The sequence below is a fragment of the Bombina bombina genome, chromosome 2 (genome assembly GCF_027579735.1).
Source record: "Bombina bombina isolate aBomBom1 chromosome 2, aBomBom1.pri, whole genome shotgun sequence".
Classification (NCBI taxonomy): Eukaryota; Metazoa; Chordata; class Amphibia; order Anura; family Bombinatoridae; genus Bombina; species Bombina bombina.
The window spans coordinates 792,959,876-792,973,210 of NC_069500.1; the positions used below are offsets into that span (position 1 = coordinate 792,959,876).

The 13,335-nt window shown below is 35.8% G+C and overlaps 1 protein-coding gene across 1 annotated transcript in view; it reads right to left on the bottom strand.

Annotated features, from left to right (window-relative positions):
• The window catches only part of LOC128647267 (cartilage oligomeric matrix protein-like), a 136,757-nt gene that overhangs the window by 106,781 nt on the left and 16,641 nt on the right, over nt 1-13,335 (bottom strand). The window contains exons 3-4 of the mRNA XM_053700059.1: nt 8,007-8,176; nt 6,164-6,301 (exon numbers count right to left, since the gene is read on the bottom strand). Of these exons, the coding sequence (XP_053556034.1) occupies nt 6,164-6,301; nt 8,007-8,176 (308 nt within the window). The remainder of the gene's footprint in view (nt 1-6,163; nt 6,302-8,006; nt 8,177-13,335) is intronic.

The following is a 13,335-nucleotide window of genomic DNA, read 5'->3' on the forward strand; positions in this document are numbered from 1 at the left end:
TCAGGCATATAGCCTAAAGAGATGTTAAAATCTCCTGATGACTTTAAAAATAAATTAATCATAATTTTAATTTGACTATCAAGCTTTGCCTTTTAACCAGTTTTTTTTTTTTTAATACTTTGGGAAGAGGAATTGCCTTGTCTTCCGTTGCGTTGATTATTATGACAAATAAACTTTAAGAAAATTCTTTATGGAAAAATCATTTGTATAAATGAAATTTATTTATTTATGTATTGTATGTAAAGCAGACAAAACCTCATAACATCATCAACTTTATATTGATTTTTTTAATGTTATCAAACAAAAAAAACAACAACTCATAGTGACTTCTTAGTTTTAATGAGGATATAGATACGTGTTCGTATTTTTGCAGAAATAGGTACAATTTTCAAGGTACAATTTCAAGGTCCTCTTCGCATTTTTGAAGGGACATAAAACACATTTTTTTTATACATTGTATATATAAACACTTAAAGAGACATTAAACACTAAATACATTTTATGAGCATAGTTCTGACGTTATTCCCCATCTCTCTATAGTCATGGCTGCCGCAATGTTGAAATTTACCTTCAATTGCATTTCAATGCTGTGCAGCAAATCTCCTAAGTTCTAAAATTCCTTAGTGACCAGACCATTTTTTAAATGTTCTTACCGTTAAGGACCAGGGCTATTTTTAAATTTCTGCACTGATTGTGTTTAGCTGTAATTTTCCTCTTACTCATTTACTGTACCCACACATATCATAAACCGTTTTGTCTCGCCATTAAATTGACTTTTATCATATCATATAATTTACTATAATTTTTTTTTTATAAAATATGAAGAAAAAATGAAAAAAAAAAAAAACACTTTTTCTAACTTTGACCCCCAACACCCATGCTAAATAGTTTCTAGAAATAGCCAATGTTTACATGGTCTTTGCTTTTTTGCGAGTTATAGGGCAATAAGTAAAAGTAGCACTTTGCTATTTCCAAACCATTTTTTTCCCCAAAATTAGCGATAGTTACATTGTAACACTGATATCTGTCAGGAATCCCAGAATAACCCTTTACATATATATATATATATATATATATATATATATATATATATATATATATATATATATATATATATTTATATTTTAGTAGACAACCCAAAGTATTGATCTAGGCCCATTTTATATTTCATGCCACCATTTCATCGCCAAATGCGATCAAATTAAAAAAATAGTTAACTTTTTCACAAACTTAAGGTTTCTCACTGAAATTATTTACAAACAGCTTGTGCAATTATGGCACAAATGGTTGTAAATGCTTCTCTGGGATCCCCTCTGTTCAGAAATAGCAGACATTTATGGCTTTGGCATTACTTTTTGGTAATTAGAAGGCTGCTAAATGCCGCTGCGCACCACACTTGTATTATGCCCAGCAGTGAAGGGGTTAATTAGGTAGCTGGTAGGGAGCTTGTAGAGTTAATTTCAGCTTTAGTGTAGCTTATAAGACAACCCAAAGTATTGATCTAGGCCCATTTTGGTATATTTCATGCCACCATTTCACCGCCAAATGCGATCAAATAAAAAACATTGTTAACTTTTTCACTAACTTTAGGTTTCTCACTGAAATTATTTATAAACAGCTTGTGCAATTATGGCACACATCGTTGTAAATACTTCTCTGGGATTTCCTTTGTTTAGAAATAGCAGACATATATGGCTTTGGCATTGCTTTTTGGTAGTTAGAAGGACTCTAAATGCCGCTGTGCACCACACTTGTATTATGCCCAGCAGTGAATGGGTTAATTAGGTAGCTTGCAGGGTTAATTTTAGCTTTAGTATAGAGATCAGCCTCCCACTTGACACATCCCACCGACTGATCCCTCCCTGACCCCTCTCAAACAGCTCTCTTCCCTGCCCCACCTCACAATTGTCAACGCCATGTGGCAGAAAGTCTAAAATAAAGGTTTTTGTTTTTTTTAATCTTTTTTTAATATATATATATATCAAATTTCTGCAGTGTAGTTTCTCCCCTAACCCCCTAAGCTCCACGATCCCCCCCCAAACAGCTCTCTTATCCTCCCCACTCTTCCTGCCTGTCTGCCAGTACCCACTTTGCAATAACATTATGCTGTTTTAATAATTTTTTTATCAATTCCATATGTTCCGTAGTGTAGCTTCCCCCCCTCAACACCCTCCCCTTCCCCTCCCAGATCCCTTTTCCCAAGATGTATCCCTCTCCCTCCCTCTCTCTCCCGTGCTCCCGAGAGGAAGTGATCCAGCGATGTGCCGCCCACCCTATTCCCTCGTATCCTCCCACGCCACCAACTATCGGCACCATCACTGGCCGATGCAGAGAGTGGCCCTCTCTGTATAGGTGTGCTTAAAAAGGGTATTGCACGATGCCTCAATATTGCTATAATATCGTTATAGCGAATCATGTCCGCCCAGGGTATGATAAATCTGCCCTAATAAGTCAAACAGAAAACCAGTTTGGATGTTATCTGCAAGTAATATAATATTTTAATTGCAATCAGAAAACATAAACACAGGGCATGCACTTAAACATAATGATATCATTTTCTTAAACGTTTTTGCCTAAAAATAATACATTTTTATTCCCAACTCAAGGTGAAAACTGCCATTATGTGATCGACCGATCATCAATGTGAGGAATTATTTTCATTCATGCTACTAATATAGCATAAAATGTCTACCCAGAGACTAATTAAGCTTATTGTAAGTGAAAGAACATAAAAAATAGAGCATTAAAGAGAACATCCACTTAATTTAAACATAGTCTGAAAATGATATTATATCACACTAAACTAAATTATATTCTTTCCCTTCCTTCATATAGTACACGTAGCTGTGTATATACTGCCTTCTAGTGGGCTTAGTCATACATTGCATGCTACTATCAGTACAGTAGTGAAGGTAAAACCACCCATATACTATATCAGTTGAAATTAGTTATAGAAAATACATTACATTAAACATTCTAGCTTGTTCTTATGGTTCCAGCTGAAATTAAAAACAAACATTATTCCTTTAATAGAAATGTGTCTGTTTCATTCAATTAGGATCCTCCAAGGTCTGATGGTTGTTTAAAAATCTTAGATGGAAAATAATTTTACCAAAATCCTGCTGTTGTCATATGAGAAAAAGGTGGTAAGAAAATGAAATGAAAGCCATGTTTTTGCATCAGAAATACTGGGGGCGTTCAGTTGTTTCCTTCATGGAAATCAAAAATGTAATGTTTTTTTATCTCTAGAAGTTTACAGTGTAGTAAATCCACTAGCTATACTGCACAACTACATTCTCCTGTTTCTCTTTATTGTGTGCTGTATGTCACTGTTACACTGTCTTAAAGGGACAGGAAGCCCTAAAATGTTATTTTGTGATTCGGACATGGCATACAGTTTTTTTTTTAAAAAAAGCTTCCATTATTATATTTGCTTTTTCCCCATAATATTCTGTGTTGAAGAGATATCTAAGTAGGCATCTGGAGCACTATATGACAGGAAATAGTGCTGCCCTCTAGTGCTCCTGCCAATAGATATAATTCTTGCAAAACTGCTGCCATATTATGCTCCAGAAATGGGTCTGCTCCTAAGCTTATGTCCCTGATTTTCAACAAAAGAAACCAAAATAATGAAGAAACATTTATAATAAAAGTAAATTAGAAATTTGTTTAAAATCACATACTCAATTTTAAACCTGAAATAAAAATGTTGGGTTCATATCCCTTTAATAACTGTATAAAAGGATTTTGTGCTGGTTTATCTTCCAACAGCAAAACAGTACTTCTCTTCATTTATAAAGCCACTGAATTTTTTCTACACTTTATTCCATAAACTGGGCTTTTTAAAAGCAATACAGCTAATAGATAAATGATTTTATATTGCTAATGCAAAGGCTGTATGTTGTATTCTATTTTCTATGTTATCTTCAGATATGAGGCTCAATTTATCAAATGCTGAGCGGACAAGGATCGCTCCCGGGAACCTGTCTGACCGTCATCGCTGCCAGTGGGCAGCATCCATTGCCCACATTTATTATTGCACAAGCAACTGTTAATCATCCCAGTTAGAGTAGTCCACAGTGATTTTAATCCACCGGCTCAGAACTAACGTATAGTTTAGGAAACAGCAATCTGATGACCACTCCTTCTTAACTATCAGCTGAAGAATTGCTCATGCAAGTACTCCAAACCAGTACTAATGTTTTACGTTTCTGTTACCAGTTAACTTCAGTAGTATTGCTGATTGGTGTGGTCTGAAAAGGGCTGAAGCCCCTAGTATTCTACACTATAGCCACAAAAGTCCTCAGGGCTACTGGTGAAGAATCTTATGGCTGTAATGTGTCAGTGTGATTGTGTGTGTTAATTAAAGGAACATAATACTCATATGCTAAATTACTTGAAACTGATGCAGTATAACTGTAAAAAGCTGACAGGAAAATATCACCTGAGCATCTCTATGTAAAAAATGAAGATATTTTATCTCACAATTTCCTCAGCTCAGCAGAGTAAGTTCTGTGTAAAATGGTATACTCAGCTGCAGCCCAGGTGCAGGTAAAAAAATAAAAATAAATGAAGAAATGAACAGCAGCCAATCAGCATCAGCAGTGCTGAGGTCATGAACTCTTTTACTGTAATCTCATGAGATTTCACTTAACTCTCATGAGATTTCATTGTAAACTTTCTTACACTGAATAGGGAAATAAGATGAGTGTGCACGAAAGCTCGCTCCTTCTGCTGTCCCGGGACAGACATACTGATATGCTGCTTGGAAGTCCTTTACAATGGGATGTGGCTACTGAGAAACTTTTGAGGTCAAATATCTTTCTTTTTTACATAGAGATGTTCAGGTGATATGTTCTAGTCAGCTTTTTACAGTTATACTGCATCACTTTCAAGTGTTTCAACATTTGGGTATTATGGCCATTTAATTATGAAAAATGCCTACTGAATTTTAGATTACTTGCTTTACAACCAATTTCATTATATAGGATTTTAGACAATTGCCTAGATTACATGTAGAGCTAGAAAAAAACAACAACCACTATAGTCTTAACATTGTTGCTGCTCAGTCCATACTTCTTCCATTTTTGTGCTGTTATTACAAGTCCATAGTTAATATATATTGACCATGCAGTAGTATAATATAATGCATGCTACAATATTCATGTTGGGAAGCGCAGATGAGTTATTCCCCTCATCTAATAGATTTCTATGAGGGTGCACACTAAAAGCCCACTAAAAGCCATGTTCTATAACCCTTGAGTGCTGGGCCGTTGAATCACAAACATTATGCTCAAGTAGTTTTTAGTAAAGTTCTTTGCTATACACCTTTCATGTTTTTGAATGCTCAGTAGCAAATGATAACAGTTAACAGGATGGTCTGCAAAGAACAATACCTAACTGACAATTTATAATGTAAGCGAAATGAACATGCTACTACCGCTTCTTATTGAAAGATATAATACCCTATCATGTGTTATTGCTTGTCAGACGCTAACTGCAGAATAACTCACACACCCATTATCAACCGAGCTCCACTTGTAATCTAGGTCACTATGTTTAAGGACTGCTCTCTGGAGAACAGATAAAGATGTCAAGGAGGTTACAATCTGGTCATGGCCAATAAAGTTTTGTATCAGGCCCAGATATTTTTAGAACCCAGCCATCCCCTGGGTTTTCTTTGTATAGAAAAAATGTACACAGTCTAGTGTGTCTATTCTTTTTAACTAAGGGGCAAATGGTGTTGACAAGAACTCAAACTGAGAAACTAATAGTATATGTGATTTAAAGTGGATACTATGGTGTAGATTTATTAAATGTCCATAGCTGAAGCGGATCATGTCAGCCTGACATCGCTAAATGCCTACAGCTGTCGGCATTTATCATTGCACAAGCATTTATTGTGAAATGCTTGTGCAATGCCGCCCCCTGCACATTCACGTGCAGGGGGTGTCAATCATGTCTGTCTGCCACCTCAGAGGTGGCGAATGAGTTAAGGAGCAGCGGTCTTACGACCGCTGCTTCTTAACTTTTATTTTCGGCGAATCTGAAGTCTCTAGTGGAAACAGCTGCATGTGCAGCTTAATAAATCTAGCCCTATGTGTATTAACGGTCAGATATAATTATTAATCATTTGATACGTACAGTCTACCATTTACATTACCTGTTTATTAGCTCTAGCAAACTCTAGGCCAACCCCTTGAAACCTCTTTCCTATATATCCAATGGGGCATGGATCACAGTGGAAGCCAGGAGAGGTGTTGACACAGCGGACACGTGGAAAACAAGGATTCGCCTTGCACTGTGAAGAGACAGCCCTTTATTTTTAATTACGGAAGAAATAGAAGATGCTAAAACATGTTCTGTAATGCTAATATATTTTGTCATCTACTCTAAGAGACTGGTTTCAATAAGAGACATAGAATGAGAGAAATAATTTAGCCTGGTTAATATCTATCTATCTAATCTATATATCTGTCTGTCCTTTCTTTCTGTCTTTCAACTAAGACAGATATAGATATAGATAGATAGATAGATAGATAGATAGATAGATAGATAGATAGATAGATAGATTCCCTTAGGCCTATTTATCTTTCTGTCTGTCTGTCAATAAAGTTCTAAAATCTTTATACAATTAAATGGAAAATATTGTTAAAAGGTTAAATAGAACAAACCCTTGTTCCAGCCTTATATGCAACTAGCATAAGCATAAATAAAAGTGGTGTTACTTTAACTAGGGGTTAGATGGAGGTTAGTTATGAAATCCTCTGAAAAAAAGCATATACAACATGAAAAAGCATTAAAGTAACAGTCAAGTCAAAATTAAACTTCCATGATTCAGATAGAGCATGCAATTGCAAATAACTTTCTAAGTTACTGTTATCATCCAATTTACTTTGTTTTCTTGGTATTCTTTTTTGAAAGCTAAATCTAGGTAGGCTCATATGCAATTTTTTAAGGCCTTGAAGGCAGCCTCTTATCTCTTATCATTTTAACAGTTTTTTTACAGTTAGATGCTCCTAGTTCATGTGTGCCATGTAGATAACATTGTGCTCAGTCCCGTGGAGTTATTTATGAGTCAACACTGATTGGCTAAAATTCAAGTCTGTCAAAAGAACTGAGATAAGAGGGCAGTCTGCAGAGGCTTAGATACAAGGTAATCACAGAGGTAAAAAATATTTTAATATAACAGTGTTGGTTATGCAAACTGGGGAATGGGTAATAAAGGGATTATCTATATTTTTAAACAATAAAAACTTAGTAGACCTTGCTCATGATTTCAACTCAGCTTTTACTCTTGCAAAAACATATAGATCCAAATAATTATATTTGGAGCAAAAATAAAAATCCTCAGAAGATCATAGTCATATTAAAATAGGGTAAATGCTTTATTGAACGGAGTCTTCCATGCATTTTCATTAATTTTACTTATAAGTAATGCTTATGAGAATGAATTGCTATTAGCTTTTACCAACTGCTTGCTTATCATGATATTAAAGGGATAGGAAAGTCAGAATTAAACTTGGATAATTCAGATAGAGCATGTAATTTTAAGACACGTTTAAATTCACTTCTATTTTCAAATGGGCTTTGTTCTCTTGGTATCCCTTGTTGAAAAAGAATATGCACATATCCTACACTAGTGGGAGCTAGCTGCTGATTGGTTCCTGCACACATTTGTCTTTTTGTGATTGGCTAACTAGATATGTTCAGCTAACTGCCTGTAGTGCAATGCTGTTCCTTCAGCAAAGGATAACAGGAGAATAAATCAATTATGATAATTAAAGTAAATTGGAAAGTGGTTTGAAAGTGTATGTCCTATCCAAATCATGAAAGACAATTTTGGGGTTTCCTGTCCATTTAACGGGCTCAAATAGGATGAATGATAGGATGGCACTAGAGATATAAAGCTATCAAAATACAATATGCCTCCTCTGTACTTCCTGATACTGTATGTGTAAGAATGTAGCACTGACTAGCTCAGGTCAGCAGTTTGCAAACGTTACCTCATCAATGTCAGTGCAGTGACTTCCACTTCCAGTGTAACCAGTCGGACATGCTCCACATTGATAACCAGTGGCTGTTTCTGTACAGGAAACCCCAGAGAAGCAGGGATTCGGGATACATCTGTTTCTGGATGCCGTTATGGTGATTTGTGGTCCAGTGGCATGTAGACCTAAGATTTACATGAAATTAAACACATAGATTATTAGGGGCCGTTTATCAAGGGCTGAATGGTCCCTGATACCCCCTGTTTTCACGCAAGCCTTTAGGCCGCTGCTCCTTAGCTAGTCTGACTGCTCTGAGGCTGCGGACTACAATCTGCCCAGTCTCATACGATATGGCTGATTGACACCCCCTGCTAGTGGGCGATTGGCCGCGAATCTTCAGGGGCGGCATTGCACAAGCAGCTCACAAGAACTGCTAGTGCAATGATAAATGCAGACAGCGTATGCTGTCGGAATTCATTGATGTCTGTCAGACATGATCCACTAAGTAGATCATGTCGGACAGACCGATGTAAATCAGCCCCTTAGTGTCCATTGGAATCATAAAAACTAAAAAGAACTACATATCACACTAAAACAGAAATCGTAACTAAACTACAGAATTTTATTTTTTGCTGCATTCTACTCCATAAAGAAACTATGGGTTCATTATCAGTCTTAAATGACTTGTTTAGAATCCAGACTTTATTGTGCAATTCATAATTTCATATCAGATTGAGTAATTCAATAGTTAACTTTTTTTTTTAAATGTCTAAACATTTATTTGAAAAAATGCATTCAAATTCATATAAACCATGTTTAAAAGGAGACTGAACTAAATTTCTTTTTTCATAATTCAGATAGAGCATGCAATTTTAAGCAACGTTCTAATTTACTCCTATTATAATTTTTTCTTTCTTCTCTTGGTATCTTTATTTGAAAAGCAGGAATGTAAAGCTTACGAACCGGCACATCTTTGGTTCAGCACCCTGATAGCGCTTGCTGATTGGTGGCTAAATGCTACCCAGGTGCTGTACCAAAAATGGGCCGGCTCGTAAACTTTACATTCCTGCTTTTTCAAATATAGATACCAAGAGAACAAAGAAAAAATGATAATAGGAGTAAATTAGAAAGTTGCTTAAAAGTGCAGGCTCTATCTGAATCATGACAGAAAAAAATTGGGTTCAGTATCTCTTTAATTTGTGTACACATTTATTAATATAACTATATTATTTTAACATTATTTTATGATTTTTATTAAACAAAATCATATTTATTCACTTGTGAACTGAGCTGACACAACCGAGTTTCACAATGAAAAAGTTGTACATTTTAAGGTGTCAGGACTCAAAAGTTCATAAATCCTGAGTAAAACTACTGGGTAATTTTTTTCCGATGGACTGAAATATCAGGGTTGAAATACAAGGTACACTGATTATTATTGTGCCATTATTGTTGAGTTTATTTAATGGATTTTGAAGTGAAAATCCTGCAAATAGGCAGGTGAAGGAATTTTGATTGGCTGGAACATACTTTTATTATTTAATTTGGCCCCTCTTCCTGTAATTTTACTCCGAATTCTGAGAAATGGAAGTGCACATAGCTGTCCCCTAAGTGGCTTCAACAGAGGACATAAGGCAAGACATTGCAAAACAATGCATGTTACGCTAACAATATGATTGTTACTAGCCTTATCTAGCATGTCTAGATTGGGTTCTCCAAATAGAGCAAATGGCGATAAAAGATTGGGAATTAAAAAAACAACTGGAGCAAACAAGGCTTTAATCTATTCAGAAATTTTTCACATTTGGCTGATATGTTAGTTTACTGCAAGACTCTAGAAAAATCTTGTAATTAAAAAGGCGTTTAATGACCATTTAAGGGTGCCGGTGCTGAGGGACCTCATATTCTATCTTCTCCTAACTTTATTATATTAAATACCCATTATACCTTGTTTAACGCTCGCTCACTTTTCCCTATGTAGAGCACTGGACATAGAAAAATCACACTACCTTGCAGATTCAGGGCAATTGGCACCTTTGGGTGCTACAGTAACAAATGTGGACGCCCCCATAGAACCCCCACAGCATCTTACTTACTAGTTCTTTGAGGTTTTCATTGAATCTTGGCATCTGTGACACAAATGATCACTAGGGATGGGCGAATGTGTTTATATCCGAATTTGAATGTTAGAACGAATGTTATTGTAGAAATTCGATTTACATAATAGAATGTTGATAAGAACGAATATTCTTAAAAATTCAATTTTCAAATGTTATTTACAGTTTTCGAATGTTACATTCGAATATCACATTCGAATTCAAATATTACATTTATAAAACACAGTATTAGACTAGAAATACTATTTTGAATTCGAATGTCACATTCGAATCGAATATCACATTCGAATCGAATGTCACATTTAAAACACAGTATTAGACTAGAAATACTATTTCAAATTTGAATATGACATTCGAATTTGAATATTACATTTATTAAACATGTTGTAGACTAGAAATACTATTTCAAATTTGAATGTCACATTCGAATTCGAATGTCACATTCGAATTCGAATATTACATTTCGAAATTGAATGAATACATAGCTAAACATTCTATTATTCGAACATATATTTTCGAATTTTATTGAAAAATTAAAAAACGAAAATTCGAAAATAGAATGTTAGAATGTTATATAAACATTCGAAATTCAATTTGAATGAACAAATGTATCAAAATTCGTTTTAAATTTTGAATTTTTAGAAACATTCACCCATCCCTAATGATCACACTGCACCATTGACACGTACAACATTCTATAATTGGCCCTCAAAGAGAAGGGTACAGTGGAATTGCTGTATAATCTACTATATTTACACACACACAAAAAACATTGTTTTCCATAATTTCTTATTTTTTTTGTGTCAACAGGATTAAAATATCAACTATAACTTTCCATTGCTTTGAAATACCTCTCCTTAAAGGGACATGATACCCAAATATTGAAACACTTGAAAGTGATGCAGCATAACTGTAAAAAGCTGACTAGAAAATATCCCCTGAACATCTCTATGTAAAAAAGAAAGATATTTTACCTCAAAATGTCCTAAGTATTCAAACCCCATTGTAAAGGACTTTAAGCAGCAAATCAGTATGTCTGTCCTGGGACAGGCAAGGGAGCGAGCTTTGTGTACACTCATGTTATTTCCCTATTCAGTTTAAAGAAGTTTACTATGAAATCTCATGAGAGTTAAGTCAAATCAAATCAAAGTTCTGACCTCAGCACTGTTGATGCAGATTGGCTGCTGTTTATTTCTTCATTTATTTTTTATTTTTTTACCTGAAGCTGGACAGCAGCTGAAGTATAACTTTTTACACAGAACTTACTCTACTGAGCTGAGGAAATTGTGAGGTAAAATATCTTCCTTTTTTACATAGAAATTCTCAGGTTTCCTGTCAGTTTTTTACAGTTATACTGCATCAGTTTCAAATGATTTAGCATAGGAGTATTATGTCCCTTTAAGTCTTTTTGGCTGTGTTAGAAAATGGGTATCAAGAGAAATAACTTGTTTTCCATCTTTCCATCTGGCAGGGGAGATAGTTTTGGCTTGGTGAGATAGTCGCATTATTTGTTTTGGCATCGCTTGTAGTGAATGGAAAACTAAAGATGGGCTGTAGAGGGAAAGAATGAATATATTTTGCCACTGTTGAGTAGTCTGGTGCCTACGAGAGAACTAAAAACTAGACGTGTATCAGTTCTGGACACAGCATCCAACTTCCTTTTGATTTCCTGTTTGGCGTGAATTTTAATCGTTCACTCTCTTTCCACTTGCAATATTTTCATGTATGTAGGAGTTTTTACTGAATATCCTAAATAACTGTCTCAGTAAATGAAGGGGCCTGATTTAAGCAATGGGACATGTGCTTTATACAGGGCAAAGCTGTATTAATCTGTGCCAAGAGACCATGGGATTGATGCAGTGGGTTGTTTTGCTGATGACATAATGTTGCTGATGGAATGGTTTGGACACGCAGCAGGAAGTAACAGAAGAATTCCAGGCATAGAACACATGTTCACTGTAATAAAAGCTCTAAAAAGACCCGATGAGTGCACTTCATCATTGACTGTTTATTGTTCTTTTTGCTGCACCCCGGGCATTAGAAATGATTTGGGGTGCTTTTCTCCCTGCATACTATATATATTATTTTTTTTTTACTATCATATTTGTGTGTATGTGCGTGTGCATGCATGTGTGTGTGTTTGTGTGTGATGTGATCTGATAAGCCTCTGTTTCTCTTATCCTATGAATTTTTTGCACGTAACAATTTTTTGCTATTTTTATGAGATAACGATTTGGTGCTTGAAGGGTAATGACAGCTGAGGCATTTTATGATTGTGAGAGCTGGAAAAGCACACTAATGATATCATTTCACATTCAGAAAACATTAGTTTACATAAAATAACCAATAGATTGTGGTCAATCCCACAGCGTTTAATCCCCACAATGCGGCTAAACGAGAAGTGGGGTATAACCTTTACAGATTCTTGGGCATCTATTTATCAAGCTGTCAACTTACCTGCATTCGCCGGCACCAATACGCTTGCCTAAGATTGCCTAACATCGCTGCCGCGGACCTGAAAACACTCTCCAAAATTATCAAAAAAGCTGTCAAAAAGCTGCGCACCAAGTACAGTGCAATAAGCAGCGGACTGTTGTTAACTAAAAGTCATCGATCTCGCTGCTCTTCAGATTTTTTACAGCTTTCTTGGTACCCTGTCACTAAACACCCACACTATACTATACAGTTTACCCCCTAAACCGCCGCTCCCGGACCCTGCCACAACTCTAATAAATGTATTAACCCCTAAACCACCGCTCCCGGACCCCGCCGCAACTCTTATAAATGTATTAACCCCTAAACCGCTGCTCCCGGACCCCATCGCAACTAAATAAAGTGTTTAACCCCTAAACCGCCGCTCCCGGAGCTCACCGCCACCTACATTATACTTATTAATCTCTAATCTGCCGCCCCCTACACCGCCGCCACCTACATTATATTTATTAACCCCTAATCTGCCGTCCCCTACACCGCCGCCACCTACCTACATTTATTAACCCCTAATCTGCCGCCCCCAACGTCGCCGCCACTATATTAAATTTATTAACCCCTAAACCTAAGTCTAACCCTAGCCCTAACACCCCCCTAACTTAAATATAATTTAAATAAATCTAAATAAATATTACTATCATTAAATAAATTATTCCTATTTAAAACTAAATACTTACCTATAAAATAAACCCCAAGCTAGCTACAATATAACCAATAGTTACATTGTAGCTATCTTA